The sequence below is a fragment of the Saimiri boliviensis genome, chromosome 7 (assembly GCF_048565385.1).
Source record: "Saimiri boliviensis isolate mSaiBol1 chromosome 7, mSaiBol1.pri, whole genome shotgun sequence".
In the NCBI taxonomy this organism is placed as follows: Eukaryota; Metazoa; Chordata; class Mammalia; order Primates; family Cebidae; genus Saimiri; species Saimiri boliviensis.
Genome location: NC_133455.1, coordinates 71,846,583 through 71,868,685, shown reverse-complemented (window position 1 = coordinate 71,868,685; position 22,103 = coordinate 71,846,583). Strand labels below are relative to the sequence as shown.

The 22,103-nt window shown below is 42.2% G+C and overlaps 1 protein-coding gene across 32 annotated transcripts in view; it reads left to right on the top strand.

The window, feature by feature from the left end:
* Positions 1–22,103, top strand: part of R3HDM2 (R3H domain containing 2) — a 190,697-nt gene that overhangs the window by 108,341 nt on the left and 60,253 nt on the right. For all 32 annotated transcript variants that reach the window (XM_039472480.2, XM_074402771.1, XM_074402777.1 and 29 more), the window contains one exon: positions 19,399–19,598. In XM_039472480.2, the coding sequence (XP_039328414.2) occupies positions 19,434–19,598 (165 nt within the window). In that variant the 5' untranslated portion in view covers positions 19,399–19,433. The remainder of the gene's footprint in view (positions 1–19,398; positions 19,599–22,103) is intronic.

The window sequence follows — 22,103 nt, the reverse complement described above, 5'->3', positions numbered from 1 at the left end:
TGGAGTCAGAAGGAACCAGCCACTCTTCAGTGATCCATCTCTTGACTTAGGCCTGAGTTTACACCTATATCAAACATGAAGTTCACTTTTTTGAAAGAAGCACTTACCTAAATTGACTTTTAAAAAACAGTTTTTAAAATACAAAACTGGGTTGGTCGCAGTGGCTGAGGCCTGTATTCCCAGCACTTTGGGAGGCTGAGGCCAGAGGATCACTTGAGGTCAGGAGTTTGAGACAAGCCTCACCAACATGGTAAAACCCCATCTCTACTGAAAATACAAAATTACCTGGGCATGGTGGTGCACGCCTGTAATCCCAGCTACTTGGGAGGCTGAGGCAGGAGAATCCCTTGAACCCAGGAGGTGGAAGTTGTAGTGTTGCACTCTGTCCCCCAGACTGAAGTATAGTGTTGCAGTCATGGCTCACTGCAGCTTCAACAGCCTGTGCTTCAGTGACTTTACCACTTCAGCCTCCAGAGTAGTTAGGACCATAGATGGGTGCCAGCATGCCCGGCCAATTTCTTAATTATTTGTTGAGATGAGGTCTCCTTGTATTGTCCTAGCTAGTCTCCAGTTCCTGGGCTCAAACAGTCCTCCCACCTTGGCCTCCCAAAGTGCTGTAATTACAGGCATGAGTCACTGCTCCTGGCCTAATTCTCATTTAAATAGGCAAGAGTCTCACTTTATGTAGGTTAATGTGGGTTCAATACTGACTGGGAAGAGGCTATTTATATGATGCCAATTTGGGGTGGAAATATGTTACTCAGAAAAACAGTACCAGTAAACAGCAAGGAAGAGATGTCTCAATTGTTTTTCTCTCCCTTCTTACTATAAAATGATTAGGAAGAACAAGTATTTACTGAGCAACTACTCTGCAGGTACCTTACAATTGTTATCTTGTGATTTTTAGTGGCTCTATGAGGTATGTATTATGCCTGTCTTACAGATAAGGAGGCCGAGGCTCAGTGACACAGTAAGTTGTAGAAACAGTAATACCACAGCCAATTCATGTAGATCTGCAAAGTCCGCAGTCTTATCTACTATAACATGATTGTTGTCTCCTACATTGTAGAGATTGATGCTCTTTATTTTGATGGGTTTTGCCCCTTGTTCACCTTACAGTGATGCTCATCTTTCTCCTTCCAGCAGAGGTAGTATTAGGCACAAGGATGATATACTCTTAAATCCTCTATCAAAATGGCAGCTCTCCCTTATTTTACCTCTTTCCTCCCAAGTACATATAAGCTCCAGGATGTTGATACTATTCTTTGCTCATAGAAATTGTGGCTGGGAGTGGTGGCTCACGCCTGTAATCCCAGCACTTTGGGAGGCCAAGGTGGATGGATCATGAGGTCAGGGGTTTGAGACCAGTCTGGCCAACATAGTGAAACCCTATCTCTATAAAAATACAAAAAAATTTAGCTGGACATGGTGACGGGTACCTGTAATTCCAACTACTTGGGAGGCTGAGGCTGCAGAATCACTTGAACCTGGGAGGCGGAGGTTGCAGTAAGCTGAGATCGTGCCACTGCACTACAGTCTGGGTGATAGTGTGAGACTCTGTCTCAAAAAAAGAAAAAAAATTTTTTTTCATTATTATATTTAGAGTCTGTGTATGTGGGATATATATATGATATACCATGTAGAGAGTATATTAGAATTGGGATTTTCTACAATTAATAGAAAACCCAAATAAGAGACATACCTTGGAGACACTGGGGGTTTGGTTCCAGACCACTGCAATTGAATATCACAATAAAGCGGGTCATACAAATATTTTTGTTTCTCAGTACATATAAAAGTTATGTTTGGCCGGGCGCGGTGGCTCATGCCTATAATCCCAGCACTTTGGGAGGCCGAGGCGGGTGGATCATGAGGTCAAGAAATCAAGACCATCCTGGTCAACATGGTGAAACCCCGTCTCTACTAAAAATACAAAAAAATAAAATAAAATTAGCTGGGCATGGTGGCACATGCCTGTAGTCCCAGCTACTTGGGAGGCTGAGGCAGGAGAATTGCTTGAACCCAGGAGGCTGAGGTTGAGGTGAGCCGAGATCGCGCCGAGCCGAGATCTCACCATTGCATTCCAGCCTGGGCAACAAGAGTGAAACTCCGTCTCAAAAAAAAAAAAAAAAAAAGTTATGTTTACACTATACTGTGATCAATATTAAGTATGCAATAGCATTGTCTAGAAAAAGTACATACCTTAAGTTTAAAGTACTTTATTGCTGCCAGGCACAGTGACACAGTGACACATACCTGTAGTTCCAGCTGCTCAGGAGGCTGAATTAACTGGAGGATCACCTAAGGCCCAGGAATTCAAAGCTGTGACCTGCTATGATTGAATCCATGGATAGACATTGCACTCCAGCCTGGGCAACCTACAGAGATCCTGTCTCAAAACAAACAAATGAAAAAACTTTATTGCTAAAAAATAATTATCTGAGCCTTCAGCAAGTCGTATCTTTTGTTTGTTTTTTCTTTTTTTTTCTTTCAAGTCGTATCTTTTGGCTGGTGAAGAGTCTTGTCTCAAGGTTAATGATTGCTGACTGATCATGGTGGTGGTTGCTGAAGATTGGGGTGGCTGTGGCAATGTCTGTCTTTTTCTTTTCTTTCTTTCTTTCTTTTTTTTTTTTAAGAGACAGGGTTTTTCCATGTTGGTCAGGCTGGTCTCGAACTCCCAACCTCAGGTGATGTCGCTCGCCTCAGCCTCCCAAAGTACTGGGATTACAGGCGTGAGCCACTGTGCCCAGCCAACTGTGGCAATTTCATAAGATAAGACAACTGGCCCGGAGTGCATGGCCTACACCAGTAATCCCAGCACTTTGAGAGGCAGAGGCAGGCAGATAACTTGAGCTCAGTAGTTCAAGACCAGGCTGGGCAACACAGCAAAACCCTGTCTCTACAAAAAAATACAAAAATTAGCCACACTTGCCTGTAGTCCCAGCTACTCAGGAGGTTGAGGCGGGAGGATTGCCTGAGCCTGGGAGTTTGAGGCTGCAGTGAGTTGGATGATCACGCCACTGCACCCCAGCCTGGGTGACAGAACAGGACCTTACCTCAAAAGAAAAAAAAAAAAAGTCCTGGCATGTTGACTCACTCATGTCTATGATCCCAGCACTTCGGGAGGCTGGGGTGAGCAGATCACCTGAGATTGGGAGTTTGAGACCAGCCTGACCAACATGGAGAAACTCCATCTCTACTAAAAATACAAAAAAATTAGCTGGGCATGGTGGCGCATGCCTGTAATCCCAGCTACTCAGGAGGCTGAGGCAGGAGAATCGTTTGAACCTGGGAGGCAGAGGTTGCAGTGAGGCAAGATCACACCATTGCACTCCAGCCTGGGCAAAAAGAGTAAAAGTCCATCTAAAAAAAAAAATAAAAAAATAAAAAGGAGGCTGGACGAGGTGGCTCACTCTTGTAATCCCAGCACTTTGGGAGGCTGAGGCACGTAGATCACCTGAGGTCAGGTGTTCAAGAACAGCCTGACCAACATGGAGAAACCCTTTTTTCTAAAAATAAAAAAAATTTAAAAAAGATAATGATGAATTTACCGAATTGACTGACTATTCCTTTCATGAAAGATTTCTCTAGAGCATACGGTGCTGTTCGATAGCATGTCATCCACAGTTGAACGTCTTTCAAAATTGGGGTCAGTCCATTCAAACTCTGCCACTGCTTTATCAACTTAGTTTATGTAATATTCTAAATTTTTTGTCATCATTACAGCAGTGTTCACAGCATCTTCACCAAGAGTAGATTCCATCTCAAGAAACTACTTTTTTGCTCATCAGTAAGAAACAACCCCTCATCCACTCAAGTTTTACCATGAGATTGCAGCAATTCAGTCGCGTCTTCAGGCTCCACGTCTAATTCTAGTTTTCTGGCTATTTCTACCCCATCTGCAGATACTTCCACCAAAGTCTTGAACCCCTCAAAGTCTTCTGGGAGGGTTAGAATCAACTTCCTTTAGACTCCTGTTCATGTTGATATTTTGACCTCCTCCCATGAATCACAAATGTTTTTAATGGCACCTAGAATGGTGAGTCCTTTCCAGGTTTTCAGTTTACTTTGCCCAGATCCATAGAGAAGTCAGTATCTATGGCAGCTATAGCCTTACAAAATGTTTTTTTTTTTTTTTTTGAGACAGAGTCTTGCTCTGTTGCCCAGGCTGGAGTAAAATGGGGCAATCTTGGCTCACTGCAACCTCCACCTCCTGGGTTCAAGCGACTTTTCTGCCTCAGCCTCTGGAATAGTTGGGATTATAGGCTCCCACTGCCCGACTAATTTTTGTATTTTTAGTAGACACGAGCTTTCACCATGTTGGTTAGGCTGGTCTTGAACTCTTGACCTCAGGTGATCTGCCTGCCTCAGCCTCTTAAAGTGCTGGGATTACAGGTGTCAACAACTACGTCCAGCCCTACAAAATTTATTTCTTAAAAAATAAGACTTAAATCTAAATGATTCCTTGATCCATGGGCTACAGAATAAGGGATGTTGTGTTAGCAGGCCTGAAAATAACATTAATCTCCTTGTACATATGAATCCTAGCTCTTGGGTAATTAGATGCATTGTCAATGAGCAGTAATACTTTGAAAGGAATCTCTTCTTTTTTTGAGCACTATATTTCAACAGTGGGCTTAAAATATTGAGTAAACTATGCTATATAAACAGATTTGCTATCATCCAGGCTTTGTTGTTCTATCTTTAGAGCATAGGCAGAGTCGATTTGGCATAGTTTCTAAGGCCATAGGATTTTCAGAATGGTAAATGAATATTGGCTTCAACTTAAAGTTGAAATGGTGCAGTAGATCCTAACAGGAGAATCAGTCAGCCTGTCCTTTGAAGAACTGAAATGAGATATTGACTTTTCCTCTCTAGCTATGAAAAATGGCATCTCCTTCCAATAAAAGGCTCTTTTGTCTACATTGCCAGCTTTATCAATTTTCTTACTAGGTCTTCTATATAATTTGCACAGTTTCTACAACAGCATTTGCTGCTTCTCCTTGCACGTTTAGGTTATGAAAACAACTTCTTTCCTTAAACGTCATTAACCAACCTCTGCTGGCTGCAAACTTTCCTTCTGCAACTTCCTTATCTTTCTCAGCCTTCATAGAATTGAAGAAAGTTAGGGCCTTGGTCTAGATTTGATTTTGGTTTAAGAGAATGTTGTAGCTGATTTGATCTTCTGTCCTGACCACATGTCAGCAGTAAAGCTGTTTGACTTTCTTACCATTTGTGTTCTCTGTAGTAGCACTTTTAATTTCAAGAACTTTTCCTTTGCATTCACCAGTTGGCTAACTGCTTGGCGCAAGAGTCCTAACTTTTGGCCTGTCTTGGCTTTCAACATGCCTTCCTCACTAAGCATAATTTCTAGCTTTTGATTTAGAGTAAGAGATGTGTGACTCTTCCTTTCACTTGAACGCTTACTTGGAGGCCACTGTAGAGTTATTAATTGGCCTAATTTCAATATTGTTGCATCTCAGGGAATAGGGAAGGCTGAGGAGAGGGAGAGAGATAGGGGAACAGTTGGTTAGTAGAGGAGTCAGAACACATACATTTATTAAGTTCAGCCTTACATGGCTGTAGTTCAGGGTACCCCAAAACAGTTTACAGTAGTAACATCAAAGATCATGATCACAGATCACAATAACACATAGAAAAATAAGAAAAAAGTTTGAAATATTACGAGACATGTAACATTTGACACAGAGACATGAAGTGAACACATGAACACATGCTGTTGGTAAAATGGTGCCGATAGACTTGCGTGACATTGCCACAAACCTTCAATTTGTTTAGAAAAAAAAAAGACCAGGCAAGTGGCTCACATTTGTAATCCAGCACTTTAGGAGGCTGAGGTGGCAAGATTGCTTGAGGAATTAAAGGTAGATCACCTGAGGTCAGGAGTTCAAGACCAGCCTGCCCAACATGGTGAAACCCCAAGCAACATAGGGAAACCCCCATCCCAATGAAAAAGAAATAAAAATTAGCTGGGGGTGGTTGTGCATGCCCGTGGTCCCAGCTACTTGGGAGGCTGAGGTGGAAGGATAGCTTCAGCCTGAGGTCGAGGCTTCAGTGAGCTATGATCACACCACTGCTCTCCAGGAGGGGTGACAAAGTGAGACCCTGTGTCTTAGTAAAAAACAACAACAACAACAACCCAGAGGTGGTCAGTCCAGGACTGGTCTAATCAGGGGCCTAGGTATCTATGTCTGTCATTTTCACTCTGGTATTATCTCAGGGTCCAAATGGCTGCTGGAGTGCTAGCTTTTACTTTCACATTCAAGCCAGAAGGAATTAGGGATGAGTGAAGGTCTGCCCATTTCCTTTAAAGATACTTCATGGCCAGCCTGGCCAATATGGTGAAACCCCGTCTCTATTAAAACTACAAAAACAAGCCACTCATGGTGATGTGCGCCTGTTATCCCAGATACTCAGGAGGCTGAGGCAGGACAATCTATTGAACCCGAGAGGTGGAGGTTGCAGTGAGCTGAGATCACACCACTGCACTCCAGCCTGGGCAACAGAGCAAGATTCTTTCTCTCTCTCTCTCTCTCTCTCTCTCTCTCTCACACACACACACACACACACACACACACACACAAAAGATACTTTATGAAAGTTTTATTTACTACTTGTATTTGTTTGCTAGGGCTGCCATAACAAAAGAATACATGGCCAGGTGGCTTAAACAATATAAATGTATTTTCTTGCGGTTTTGGAGGCTAGAAGCCCAAGATCAAGGTTAGGTTTCTCCTGAAGCCTCCATGGCTTCCAGATGGTCACCTTCTCACCGTCCTCACATGATCTTTCCACTGTGTGCACCATGCGTCTGGTGTACCTCTGTGTCCAGATTTCCTTTTGTTATAATGACAATAGTCAGATTGGATTCGGGCTCACCCTAATCCAATTTAACTGAATTACCTCTTTAAAGACCCTGAGTACAGTCACATTCTGAGGTACTGGGGGTTAGGACTTTAACACAGGAACTGAGTGGAGGATGTCATGTGTTCAGCTTATAACACTACTTTTTATATCTCATGGACCGTAACTTATGTACTCATTTAGTTACAATGGAGACTAGGAGATGTGTAGCTTTCCCCAGGCAGCTGTGTGCCCCAGCTTAAAATCAACAGCTCTGTTACAACAGAGATGATTGGCTATTGGAGAATAAGTAGCAGTTTCTCCTTTGCAGCAGAGGCTTGAGGACTAATGATTATTACAGATTTCCAATTTTTTCTTTGAAATCAGATTGTTGTTACCTAATTTATCTGGCCAATTTCACATTTGATATTAGGTTTGGAAAGCCAGGCGCAGTGGCTCATGCCTATAATCCCAGCACTTTGGAAGACCAAGGCAGGTGGATCACCTGTGGTCAGGAATTTGAGACCAGCCTGGCCAACATGGTGAAACCCTGTCTCTACTAAAATACAAAATTAGCCAGGTGTGGTGGTGCATACCTATAATGCCACTACTGGGGAGGCTGAGACAGGAGAATTGCTTGAACCTGAGAGGTGGAGGTTGTGGTGAGCTGAGATTGTACCATAGCATGAAAGAAAGAGAAAGAAAGAAAAAAGAAAAGAAAAAGAAAGAGAGAAAAGAAAGAAAGATTATTTTAATACAGAAAGAGAGAGAGAGAGAGAGTGAGAGAGTGGTGGCATTGACTTCTGAGGTCATTGGTTATGGTAGAATAGACTTAGTTGCCTGGCATTTAATTTAGCAACAGAAGGCATCCTGAGGGTGCCATGAATGTAGATAAATTGTGATTCTTCTTTCTTTTTCAGATGTCTTCTCTGGGTTGGGTTGGAAACAGTTTCACAAGGGGATGGGAAAAGACTCCGTGAACTTTCAGGGTCTTTTCATCCCTAAGATTGTGATGCTTTCTGCATAGTGGCATTACTTTGCTAGAGAAGATGGAAGCAGTAGAGAGTAAGGACCCTCTGCCCCTCTTTGAAAGAGGAGGCTGTTTGTTCTGTTTCACTTTAGGATGTAAAAAGGGCATTTTGGGCGAAGAATGTAGAGAAGCTGACAAAAACTATAACAGGGCCAAACCAACAATTTATACTTCATTGTTCAAAGCACCTACAATTCTCATTTTAAGACAAGTACAGGCATAACAGATACTGAGCAAAGAAAGAGGGTTCATGTCCAGAACGTTTTGATCTTATTTCTCTCTTTACTTTGCCTAAGGAATTGCTCTGGTCACTAGCCAGCTCCTGTGGGTTTCCTTACACACCAGTGAATCCTTTTGTAGTTATAGAACAGAATGATTTTCAGGCCTGTGCAGTAGCTTACACCTGTAATACGAGCACTTTGGGAGTCCGAAGTGGGTGGATCACCTGAGGTCAAGAGTTTGAGACCAGCCTGGCCAACATGGTGAAACCCCATCTCTACTAAAAATATAAAAAATTAGCCGGGTGTGGTGGCTTGTGCCTGCATTCCCAGCTACTTGGGAGGCTGAGGCAAGGGAATTACTTTAACCTGGGAGGCAGAGGTTGCAGTGAGCCAAGATCATGCCATTGCACTCCAGCTTGGGGCAACAAGAGCAAAACTTCATCTTAAATAAATAAATAAATAAATAACAGAATGATTTTCATGCTTCGCCGATTTGGAAAATTGGCACAACTATTGTTATTATTTTTGTTGTTATTGTTAGTACTAGTGAAGCCTATGACAGTTACTTCTGCAGTCCTTAAAAGGCTTGGTGACCATCATATACCTGTAGTTTTATGTGTTTCGTAAGTACTTTATACTCTGTTCCCATATATTCTACTTTTTCTTTTTAAAAAGAATGAAGAGTTGGACCTATATCTCTTATTTATAACCCAACAGGAGGACCTTCCTTCCTTTCCTTTTCCAAAGGGCTGTTAGACATTTACCTCTTCAGGCATGTAGTTATACTATTGTTGTTTTTTTCCTTTGTTTTGACACTGTAATGGAAAGAACATGAAATTTTGGAACCAAGTAGACTTGGGTTTGATTTCTGGCTCTTTGCATGTAGTATATGGCTCTCAACAATTTACTTCATATTTCTTAGTGTTGGTATCTTTTTTTATAAAATGGAGATAACACTTGATACCTTGAGAATATCAAGTAAGATTATCTCAATAAACTGTAAAAAAAAAAAAATCAAAGTCATGAAAGGTGGACCCAGATTCAGGGGAAAGATGAGAGTTTACAAGTCTAATTTTTGAATTCAAAAATATGTCCCCTCTCTGGAATTCAGAGGCCTCAGATCTAGGCACTTTTTCCATCCCACACTCCACACCCCAGACTGCTTCTGAATGACCAACCACCCTGGAACACCTAGGACTTTAACTTTGGGATCGGACACAGCTAGGTTGGAATCCTATCACTGCCTCTCTTGTATTGACTTGGGAAAGTTACTGGATTTCTCTGAGCTTTGGTTTCTACAACTGGAAAATACCCTAACAAAGAGTTGTGTTAGGATTACATAATAAATAAAAGGAAAATAATAATAATAAAATAATAAATAATACAAAAGAAAAGAAAGAATGTAGACTTTGGAGTCAGACAACATGGAGGTTCTGGTCCGTTTCTGCCACTTAGTGATGGAACCTTGATCAGGTTGCTTAGCTGCGCTTGGTGGATGTGAGTTGAAGTACATAAAGCACCAGACTCATAATCATGCTTAATAAACCTCAGTAAATCATGCACCTTTTCCTTTTCTCCTAATTTCCATTGTCAAAGAATGGAAGAAAAGGCTCTGACACAGGAGCACCTAGGCACCTAGACTGTTTTGTTTTGTTTTTAATGTACCACTTAACCCCTGTGGATGTTTTGTTCCCACTGTTTGATTCTTAAATATTTTTGTTTGTTTGTTTTTTGGTGTAGTTAAATAATGTATAATAAAATGCACAGATCTTAACCATTGAGTTTTTAACAGTTAATGAGGTTTTTTTTTTTTTTTTTTTTTTTTTTTTTTTTTGAGACGGAGTTTCACTCTTGTTACCCAGGCTGGAGTGCAATGGCGCGATCTTGGCTCACTGCAACCTCTGCTTCCTGGGTTCAGGCAATTCTCCTGCCTCAGCCTCCTGAGTAGCTGGGATTACAGGCATGTTCCACTATGCCCAGCTAATTTTTTTGTATTTTTAGTAGAGACGGGGTTTCACCATGTTGACCAGGATGGTCTCGATCTCTTGACCTCGTGATCCACCCGCCTCGGCCTCCCAAAGTGCTGGGATTACAGGCTTGAGCCACCGTGCCCGGCCAGTTAATGAGGTTTTTGTTGTTGTTCTTTTGAGACAGAGTCCCACTCTGTCACCTAGGCTGGAGTGCAGTGGCCCAATCTCGGCTCACTGCAACCTCTGCCTCCCAGATTCAAGTGATTTTCCTGCCTCAGCCTCCCAAGTAGCTGTGACTACAGGCTCAGGCCACCTAGTAGCTGGGACTACAGGTGCATACCACCACACCTGGCTAATTTTTTTTTTTTTTTTTTGAGACGGAGTTTCGCTCCTGTTACCCAGGCTGGAGTGCAATGGCGCGATCTCGGCTCACCGCAACCTCTGCCTCCTGGGTTCAGGCAATTCTCCTGTCTCAGCCTCCTGAGTAGCTGGGATTACAGGCACGCACCACCATGCCCAGCTAACTTTTTGTATTTTTAGTAGAGACGGGGTTTCACCATGTTGACCAGGATGGTTTCGATCTCTTGACCTTGTGATCCACCCGCCTTGGCCTCCCAAAGTGCTGGGATTACAGGCTTGAGCCACCGCGCCCGGCCTAATTTTTGTGTTTTTTAGTAGAGATGGGTTTCACAATATTGGCCAAAGGCTGGTCTTGAATTCCTGACCTCATGATCCGCCCACCTTGGCCTCCCAAAGTGCTGGGATTACAGGTGTGAGCCACAAAACCTGGCCTAGTTAATGAGTTTTGACAGTTGTATTCACTCATGTAACCACTGCCTCAAATAAAACTGAGTATTTCCGTTACTCCTGGAGGGTCCCTTCTTTCTCTTTCAGTCAGTATTTACCCCTCAACTCCTGAGCAACTATTTTCTTTCTTTGATCACTGTAGATTAGTTTTGCTTGTTCTTAAGCTTCATATAAATGGACATATATAGTATGTGTTCTGATGGCAGGGGGTGGGGAGGAGAGTCTGCTTTTTTCCATTTATCATAGTAGTTTTGAGATCCATCCATGTTCCTCCCCGCCATCCCTGGACAGAGTTTGGCTCTTGTTGCTCAGCCTGGAGTGCTTGATCTCGGCTCACTGCAACCTCCGCCTCCTGGGTTCAGGCAATTCTCCTGCCTCACTCTCCTGAGTAGCTGGGATTACAGGAATGCACTATTATGCCTGGCTAATTTTTACGTTTTTAGTAGAGACCGGGTTTTACCATGTTGGTCAGGCTGGTCTTAAACTCCTGACCTCAGGTGATCCACCTGCCCTGGCCTCCCAAAGTGTTAGGATTACAGGTGTTAGCCACCACCATGCCTGGCCCCATCCATGTTTTTGTGTGTCTCAGTTTGTACAGTATAGGTTGAGTATCTTTTATCCAAAATCCTTGGGACTTTCTGTATTTCAGATTCCAGATTTTTTGGATTTTGTGTGTGTGTGTGCGTGTGTGTGTGTGTGTGTGTGTGTGTGTGTGTAAAATACTGGATTTTGGAATATTACAGTTGAGCATCTGTAATCCAAAAACCCAAAACTGGAAATGTTCCTATGTACTTCCTTTGAGCATCATATTGGTACTCAGCTTTTTATTTTAGACTCTTTCAGATTTTCTCATTAGGGATACTCAGCCTATAGTTCAATCTTTTGATTATTATTATTAAATAATGTTAGATTTGTTTATCCATTCTCCTGAGCCCCTAGATTTTAAACATTTTTTTTAAATGTTTCAATTGAGAGTATCAATTTCAATTCAAATGTATCAATTGAGAGTAACTTACTATTGATACACAAATTAGTATGTGACTGGAAAACTTCCCAGGGAATTTGTCAGAGGGTAGACTATAATTTTTAGCACCTAGATTTCATTGCCTTGCTTGCATTCTCTCTACTTGGCCATAGATTAAAAGGGAGAAAATGAAATTATCTTTCCGTCTCTGAATGTTCCGTGTATAACATATTCCTTTTGGCTCAGTGCCTAGAAAGTTGTTTACAAATTGATGGAAGGATATGTATATATAATATTACTCTGTTCTGGAAGGTACTTACCTTAGCAGTCAAAAAATTTATAAGGAATATGCAGTATTTTCCCTGAAAAAAATTGCCCTATCTTGGCTTCCAGTCATCCTCCACTGTATTACCCTATTTCTTCACTTCTCCTGTGCCCCCCCACATCTTATAGTCCCCTCTGTGCAGCTTTGAGCTACTGAGTATCCTCAGGAGACATCCTGCCTTTGAAATTGTGCTATTTGCCTGGATGAAATGTACACTGTATACAAATAGGTTGCAGGGAAGCACACATCTAGGTCCTCCTGGGAGCCTAATGTCTTGCTTTGTTCTAGTCACCATTACATACAAATTAGTTCCTTTCTTCTCCCAGCAAAAGCCTCCCAAACCCTTAATTTCCTCTCTATACCAAATAAACTATTAAGAGTGGAATTACTTCTATGCCTTTTAACCTACTACTGGCTTTATTTTAGCTATTTAAGGCTTTTTTAAGTTAGTAAATTGTCTTTACCTCAGCTGCAACTTTTGCTTTTGTTTTGGCCCAGAAAAAATTGTTTCCAGGAATCTTTATGCCCCAAGAGTAAGGAGAGCCTTCTGCATTGGATGAAGGGACTGGAAATGACTTAACTAAAGGTTATTTTGGAAAGCAAAAGAGAGCCTTAGCCGAAGAAATACGGTTTTATGCTTAGTTCATCCAGTGGATCTTAACTCTGGATTAGTAACAGTGTGATGCCTCATTACTACCTCTGTCTACTTCAGGGCAGTTTCTTTTATCCTAGAACCAAAATGGTAAAGAGACTTAAAGCCATGTGATTCAAAAGCCTGACTTAAAGAAGCTGGAAATGTTTAGAAAGGGAAATAAGGTAAAGTTTTCTTTTATAAAGGGCTGATATGGAAGCAAGATTAAGCTTGTTCTTTATGACTCTCTCAGAAGGCTAAACAGGGGCCAGTGGGAGGAAGTACCAAAGAGGTAAATTTTGCCTCTGTAAAAGGAAAGTGTTCCAAAAAGAAATGGTTTGTTTCTGGAGGTGAAGACTTTCCCTTCACTAAGACGTATACAGGCAGGGACATTTTTCAGAGTTACTAATGAGTCAACAACCTAATTATAGATGTAGAAAAATGGAGCTAAGGCCTGGTGCGGTGGCCCATGCCTATAATCCTACCACTTTGGGAGGCTGGGGTGCACAGATCACTTGAGATCAGGAGTTTGAGACCAGCCTGGACAATATGGTGAAACCTCATCTCTACTAAAAATACAAAAATTAGCCAGAAATGACTTGAACCTGGGAGGTGGAGGTTGCCGAGATCATGCCACTGCACTGCAATTGGAACAACAGAGTGTGACTCCGCTTCAAAAAAAAAAAGCAGGGCACGGTGGCTCATGCCTGTAATCCCAAGCACTTTGGAAGGCCAAGGTGGGTGGATCACAAGGTCAGGAGTTCAAGACCAGCCTGGCCAAGATGGTGAAACCCCATCACTACTAAAAATACAAAAATTAGCTGGGCGTGGTGGCAGGCGCCTGTAATCCAGCTACTCGTGAGGCTGAGGCAGCAGAATCACTTGAACTTGGGAGGCAGAGGTTGCTGTTAGCCGAGGTCACACCACTGCACTTCAGCCTGGGCGACAGAGCGAGACTCCATCTCAAAATAAATAAATACATAAAATAAAATAAAAATGGAGCTGAATGAGAAAGCTTCTGAGTACCCTTTCAGTGAGATTCCATGATTCCTTTGTGTTTTTGGTAAACTTTCCTTTCTGATCTTTGACCATCTCTCCCCTTAGACGCAGGATTGTATAAAGTTTAAGAAAGCAGCTGGGCGCAGTGGCTCACTGTTGTAATCCTAGCACTTTTGAGAGGCCGAGGCGGGCAGATCATGAGGTCAGGAGTTTGAGACTAGCCTGGCCAATATGGTGAAATCCTATCTCTACTAAAATACAAAAATTAGCTGGGCATGGTGGTGCACACCTGTAATCCCAGCTACTCGGTAGGCTGAGGAAGGAGAATTGCTTGAACTGGGACCCCGAGAGGTTGCAGTGAGCCAAGATTGCACCACTGCACTACATCCTGGGATAGAGAGAGAAAGGGAGGGGAAGGGAGAGGAAGGGAGGATGGACCCTGGATCTGCCATATACCAGTTGTGTGCCCTTTTAAGCAAACGATTTAATGTCTCTATGCCTCAGTTTACTTGTCTGTGAAATGGTGATTATAGTAATAATACAGATATAATAGGATCATTTTAAGAGCTTGGCTTCTCTGTCTGGTCCAGGTTGTTCCTCGCTCTCTCTCTCTCTCTTTTTTTTTTTTTTTTTGAGACAGTGTCGCTCCCTGTCGCCCAGGCTAGAGTGCAGTGTTGCGATCTTGGCTCACTGCAACCTCCGTCTCCCGGGTTTTAGTGATTCTCCCTTCTCAGCCTCCCAAATAGCTGGGATTACAGATGGGCACCACCACACCTGGCTAATTTTTGTACAAACGGGGTTTCACCATATAAGCCAGCCTGGTCTCGAACTCCTGACCTCACAAGAACCATCCACTGTGGCCTCCCAAAGTGCTAAGATTACAGGCATGAGCCACCTTGCTCAGCCATTCCTCTCTTTTTTTTCTTTCCCCACTTTTTTTTTAAGAGGCGGAGTCTCACTCTGTTGCTCAGGCTAGAGCACAATGGTGTGATCCCAGCTCACTGCAACTTCTGCCTCGGGTTCAAGCAGTTCTCCTGCCTCAGCCTCCTGAGTATCTGGGATGACAGGTGCCTGCCACCACACGCAGCTAATAATTTTTTGGTATTTTTAGTAGAGATGGGGTTTCAATATACTGGCCAGGCTGGTTCTCGAACTCTTGATCTCATGATCTGCCCGTCTCAGGCTCTCAAAGTACTGGGATTACAGGTGTGAGCGCCTGGCCCATTCCTCTCTTAATATACTCTTTTTTTTTTTTTTTTCCCCCACTATCTCCCAAGATTCTGATAAAAAACCTCAACTCCGAATAGCCTAAATTATAAGAGGATTTATGACTTCACATATCAGGAAGTCCAGAGATAGGGAGGGTCCAGATTGACTAATTATTGTCTAATCACAGCATACAGGATGCAGGCTCCAGCCAGGCATGGTGGCTTTAATCCTAGCACTTTGGGAGGTAAGGCAGGTGGATTCCTTGAGCCCAGGTGTTCGAGAGAAGCCTGAGCGACATGGCAAAACCTCATCTCTACTACAAATAAAAAAATTAGCTGTGCATGGCAGTGGGTGTCTGTAATCCCCACTACTCAGAAGGATAAGGTGGATGGATCACCTGAGTCCCAGAGGTTGAGGCTGCAGTGAGCTGTAATCATGCCAGTGCACTCCAGCCTAGGTCAGAGACTGCGACCCTGTCTAAGAAAAACCCTGAGTGAGGTGGTTCATGTCTGTAATCCCAGCACATTGTGAGGCTGAGGCAGGCATATCACCTGAGGTCAGGAGTTCAAGACCAGGCTGGGCGCAATGGCTTCTGCCTGTAATCCCAACAGTTTGGGAGGCTGATGTGGATAGATCACCTGAGGTCAGGAGTTCAAGACCAGCCTGGCCAACATTGCAAAACCCCATCTCTACTACTAAAAATATAAAAATTAGCCAAGTGTGGTGGTGCACGCCTATAATCCCAGCTACTCAGGAGGCCGAAATAGGAGAATCACTTGATCCTGGGAGGCGGAGGTTGCAGTGAGCTGAGATTGCACCACTGCACTCCAACCTGGATACAAAGTGAGACTTCATCTTAAAAAAAAAAAAAAAAAAAAATTAGCTGGGTGTGGTGGTGCAACCCTGTAATCCCAGATACCCAGGAGGATGAGGCAGGAGAATCACTTGAACGGAGGCGGAGATTGCAGTAACCCAAGACTGCACCACTGTACTCTAACTCCTGGGCGATATGGTGAGACTCTGTCTCAAAGGATGGATGCAGCCTTATTTTCTCTGCTCCCCCATCTTCCATGTGTCGGCAGGGTGCTGCCACAGTCCAGGTATCATCTACATACAAGATCACCTTTGGTAGGAGATACCTGTTTCTTCCAGTGGTTTTAAATAAAGTAGGAAAACTTTTCCACCCAACAAAGTTCCTTTGTGTCTCATTTGTCCCTTCCAAAACCAGTCACAAAAAGGAAACAGAATTACCACAATTGGTTTATCTAATTAATATCCATCTCCCAGGGCTTAGAGATAAGGTCTCCTTTCCTGATCATGTCTCCTTATCAAGTGCCAAAAGAAATCTGGGTTAGATTAATGAGTGTGGAAGAACAGGGAAATCTGGGGAGCTGCCCTTCCCTCTGCTGCTTCCTTTTTCTTAGTGTAAGAATACTTTGTTTTATACAGCTTTTCAAGAGGCTGGTGGTCTCAGTAGAATGACTGACTAAATTGTTTTTGAGACAGGTCTTACTCTATTGTCCAAACTGGAGTACAGTGGAATGATCTCTACTCACTGTAACATCTGCTTCCCAGGCTCAAGCCATCCTCCCACCTCAGCCTCCTAAGTAGCTAGGACCACAGGCCCAGCTAATTTTTTGTAATTTCGATAGAGATGGTGCCATGTTTCTCAAGCTTGTCTCGAACTCCTGACCTCAGGTGATCTGCCCACCTTGGCCTCCCGAAGTGCTGAGATTACAGGTGTGAGCCATTGCACTCAGCCTAATTTTTCTGTTACTTTTAGAGACAGGGTTTTGCCGTGTTGCCCAGGCTGGTCTCAAATTCCTGAGTTTAAGTGATCCACCTGCTTTTGCCTCCCAAAGTGCTAGGATTACAGGCCTGAGCCACAGTGCAAGGAGCAGCAGTGGTTTATTTCTTTTTCAAGGATGGGCCTTAATTACCAAATGGGTATATTTTCCTCAAATCAGAATGACAACTTTGCAGCTCTCCTTCACATGTGGGTTAGGAAAAGATCAACTATCTGGATACCTGGAATAATTTCAGTGTCCAAGCACTGTTTTCAGCCAAACACCATGAACGCAAACAAGAAATGATTTTTCATCTGTAGAATATGGTCATATATTCAACCTCAAGCTTCACGGAGTCACATGGCTTCATTCATTGGAGAAACAAAGACTCAAATTTTAGGTTCTTACAGATACCCATAAAACAGACTGATTTAACTACCCACTTTTAAGAATTTAGTCAGTTGGCTGGGAATGGTGGCTCACACCTACAATCAGAGCACTTTGTGAGGCCAAGGAAGTTGAATTGCTCAAGCTAAGGACACATAATCAGGGAAGGAGACCTTATCCCCAGGCGCTGGGAGATGGATATTAGTTAAACTATAATTCTGTTTCCTTTTTGTGAGTGGTTTTGGAAGGGACAAGTGAGACACAAAGGAACTTTGTTGGGTGGAAAAAAGAAATTTGAGGCTATTTAAGCTTGAAAAAGAGAAAAATAGTGAAGGCTTATCATGTGATAAAAGAAGTAAACTTAATTTTTCTGTGACTCTAAGACTGATTTAGGATCAAGATTGAAGCAGTTCATAATTTATTACAGGGAGCAACTATATAACAATTAAGACTGTTTCATAAATAGTGAGATAATCCTGTTCCCGTTTTCCCAGAGGCTAGCAGGCCTTTCAGAAAATTACAGAAATGAGTTCTTCTTTGGGGAATAGGGGAAGACTATGAGAGGTCAAATCTAAGAATAGATGTGACATCTGGGAGAATTTCCAGTCTTATCTTTTAAAGGAGGGAAAGAAATCTTTAGGGTTGAAGTACAGTCAGTAACGTGTACAGAGAAACCTCTGCAAACTATTGTTGGAGCTAAACATGTTTGACTTGGGCAATTGAGGACATGAATCTGTATAGAGTATCAACTTCTGTTTCTTAGTGTGTGGTGGGAGAACTGTGTTGGCTTCATTACAGGATTTCCCAGGTAGTGATAGTAAGTGATAAAGAAGCAGCCATCCCTGCACTATAGATCACTAGGAGACAGTAGATTGACAGGATTTCCCAGGTAGTGATAGTAAGTGATAAAGAAGCAGCCATCCCTGCACTATAGATCACTAGGAGACAGTAGATTGACCGAATCCAAATAGTGTATAGCAAAGTAAAGATTCCTCTTCCAGGGAGAGACCCAGTCTTTCTGAAGGACAGATGTCTACAAAGTTGTCTTGCTTTTTCAGCTTGCTTAAGATAAAGGAAAGAATTTAAGGTTGGATGCAATGGCTCACACCTGTAATCCCAACACTTTGGGAGGCCGAGGCGAGAGGATCACTTGAGTCCAGAAGTTCAAGATTAGTCTGGGCAATATACGAAGACCCCATCTCTACAAAAAAAAAATCTTAAAAATTAGCTGGGCACATTCCTTTATTCCTAGTTAGTTGGGAGGCAAAGATGAGGTGATTGCTTGAGTCCAGAAGTTCAAGGTTGCAGTGAGCTATGATTGTGCCACTGCACCCCATCCTAGGTGAGAGAGTGAGACTCTCTCTCTCTCTCTCTCTCTCTCTCTCTCTCTCTCTCTCTCTATATATATATATATATATATATATATATATATATATGTATATATAATTCTATAGATTCTACAACTATTTAAGCATTGTCTGATTTTACTTTTTTTTTTTTGAAGGGGAGTAGCTTGAAGTTGATAACAGTGTTGTGGGTTTGTGGTAGCTGTGAAAAGTTCTTCCTTGGGAAAGGAGAGTATTCCTTTCTAGTAGTCAATAGGAGCTTTATAGTTCTTTCTGGAGAGAATCTAGTGGGTGAAGGGATTGAGCTGGAAATGTGAGAAATTTTCTGTAGGGAACAAGGGGAGAAAATAAAGTGCCAAGAGGGCTCATAGTACTTTAGATCTGAATCCTGGTGAATCTCAAAATAATTATGCTGAGTGAAAGATTCCACTCAGTATATGATTGATTCCATTTTTATAAAATACTAGAAAATGCAGACTGATCTGTGTGACAGAACAGATCAGTAGTTGGCTGGGGGTTGTGGGGAAGGGAGGAAGAGATTATAAAAGGACATGAGAAAACTTTGGGGCATGATGAATATGCTCACTGTCTTGATTGGGGTCATGGTTTCACAGGTGAATGCATGTGTCATAAAATTATACATTTTAAATATATGTAGTTTACTATATGTCAGTTTTACCTCAATAAAGCTTTTTTCTTTTTTTAAGAAATGAACCCAGGGACAGCATTTATTAAAGAACTCCTTTCTGGGTTATAGGAAGGCTACTGGAAAAAATGTACCTGTATGAAGTACAAGTCTTGTGTATTTGTTAAGTATGGGTACATACCTCCTGCTTAATGCCTTTGATGTTTCTTTAGGAGTCCATAGAGGCCACTGTATTCTATTGAAGAACATGTCTAACAGTAACACTACTCAAGAGACCCTGGAAATAATGAAAGAATCAGAAAAAAACCTGGTGGAAGAATCTGTAAACAAAAACAAGTTTATATCTAAGACTCCAAGTAAGGAAGAAATTGAGAAAGAATGTGAAGATACCAGTTTGCGTCAGGAGACACAGGTAAGGATTGGAAGTGCATTATATGCACAGTTTTGTTTTGTTTTTTTTTTTGGTTTGTTTTTTGAGATAGGGTTACCCAGCCTAGAGTGCAGTGACACAGTTATGATTCACTGTAACCTCAAACAAACTACTGTGTTAAAGTTATCCTCCTGGCTCAGCCTCCCAAGTAGTTGGGACTACAGGTGTGTGCCACCACATCCAGCTAATAATAAAAAAACTTTTTGTAGAAACAGGGTCCTCTGTGTTGCCCAGGCTGGTCTCAAACTCCTGGCCTCAAATGATTCTCCTGCCTTTGCCTCTCAAAATGCTGGGATTACTGGTGTGAGCCACTGTGCCCAGCCAACATTCTTTATACCTGAATAAAAGTAGAAATGTGTAAGAACCAGTCACTTTTACACTTATTCTCTTTAAACACTCCGGCTTAAGTTCTCAAAAATCTTCCCCTTTTGTCTTTTTTTTTTTTTTTTTTTTTTGATCTCCTGTTTACCATCCCTTTTGTCATATAGTCCACAGTGAAACCTAACAGGACAGAGTAAAATCCCTAACCCATTTGGGCCTGAGTTGACTGGTTCTTGCTACATTTTGACTTTTTTTTTTTTTTTTTTTTTGGTAATTAATACCAAAAAATAAACTGTATACAAACACATATTTAACAAGTCATAAAATGACTCATGCAATACACTTATAACACTTGAGCTTCCTGGCTTTACGCACAGCGTTAAATTCATATCCTGGTTGTGTTAAAGCAGTCAGCATTTTCTGGGTCAGAAATAGCCTCTGAACTTGCCACTTGGTAAATGTGAGTAAAAGGAATTTCACTCTTTGTTTGCCAGATTGTTGTTTTTCATCCAAATTCATACTGTAATACAGAAATGATGGTAGTAGATAGTCAGCCAGACTTCCTCCAGAGGTTCTTCTTTGGTTTCTGCCTGGCCAGCCCAAACTCTGAGCCTTTTCTCATCTACCTATTAGAGTCCTTTTTCTGTGGTCAGTGCTGGTTTCTTCTGTTACCCAAGCCCTGTAAATCCTTTCCTTGATGCCCAGGGGTGAAAACTGATTATAAGTCAAGAGACAGACCATTAACACTAGCAAGAGGTTAGATTAAAAAGCAGGAAAAACAACATTTTAGAGAGTCTAGAAACTTGAAGCATAATTTTTCTAGACAATTCAATTCACATAAGGCTTGTCTTCTTTAAAGATTAAAACAGCACCAATATAAAGTAATGAATTTAAATTAGACAACTCTCTGAGATATTTTGTTCTCTGGCTGCCTGCTTTTCTACTGTTTTTTTCCTCTTAGAATTCACCGGTGTCTTCCCTGGCTGTTTTTCTTTCCATTATTATATGTGAGTTGTCATTCCCTGCCCATCCTTCCAGAGTTTGTGGAGACATTCTGCCACTGTTCCAGCTGTACTTCCAGCCTCCACTAATACAAATAATGAATTTTAAATATTCAGGACAGATAATTAATGAATGTTTCATTATGTGCTGTCATGTTACATGAAAGATAATAATTAAATGAACTTTTGGTTCTAAGTTATTCTATTCTTAGGAGACAATTATAGATGGTGTTCTGAATTCCTGTTTTGTGTACCTCTTGAAGCTAGGCAGAAAAGAAGGGACATCTATAGGTTGTTTTTTTGTTTGTTTTTGTTTTTTGAGACAGAGTTTTGCTCCTATTGCCCAGGCTGGAGTGCAATGGCATTATTTCAGCTCACTACAACCTCACTTCTGGCACTCAAAGTGATACTCCTGCTTCAGCCTCCTAAGTAGCTGGGATTACAGGTGCCTGCCACCACACCCAGCTAATTTTTTGTATTTTTAGTAGAGATGAAGTTTCACCATGTTGGCCAGGCTGGTCTTGAACTCACTCCTGACCTCAGGTGATCCACCCACCTCAGCCTGTAAAGGTGCTGGGATTACAGGCGTGAGGCACCGCACCCAGCCCATCTGTGGGTTTTATACCCTTTAGGGACACTCACTTGGTTTAAAAATGTCTTCAGGGCTGGGCATGGTGGCTCATGCCTCTAATACCAGCACTTGGGGGATGCTAAGGCAGGTGACAACATGTTTAAACCCATCTCTACTAAAAATACAAAAATTAGCTGAGTGTGTGGGCAGTCACTTGTAGTCCCAACTACTCAGGAGGCTGAGGCAGAAGAATTGCTTGAACCCAGGAGGCAGAGGTTGCAATGAGCCAAGATCACGCCACTGCTCTTCAGCCTCGATGACAGAGCAAGACTCCATCTCAAAAAAAAAAATTTTTAAAAAGGTCTTCAGGTCAGGCACAATAGCTCATGCCTGTAATCCCAGCACTTTGGGAAGCCTGGGTGGACGGATCACTTGAAGTCAGGAGTTTGAGACCAGCCTAGCCAACATGGTGAAACCCTGTCTCTACTAAAAATACAAAAAATTAGTCTGGCGTGGTGGCGTGTGCCTGTAGTCCCAGCTACTCAGGAGGCTGAGGCAGGAGACATGCTTAGACCCGGGAGGCGGAGGTTGCAG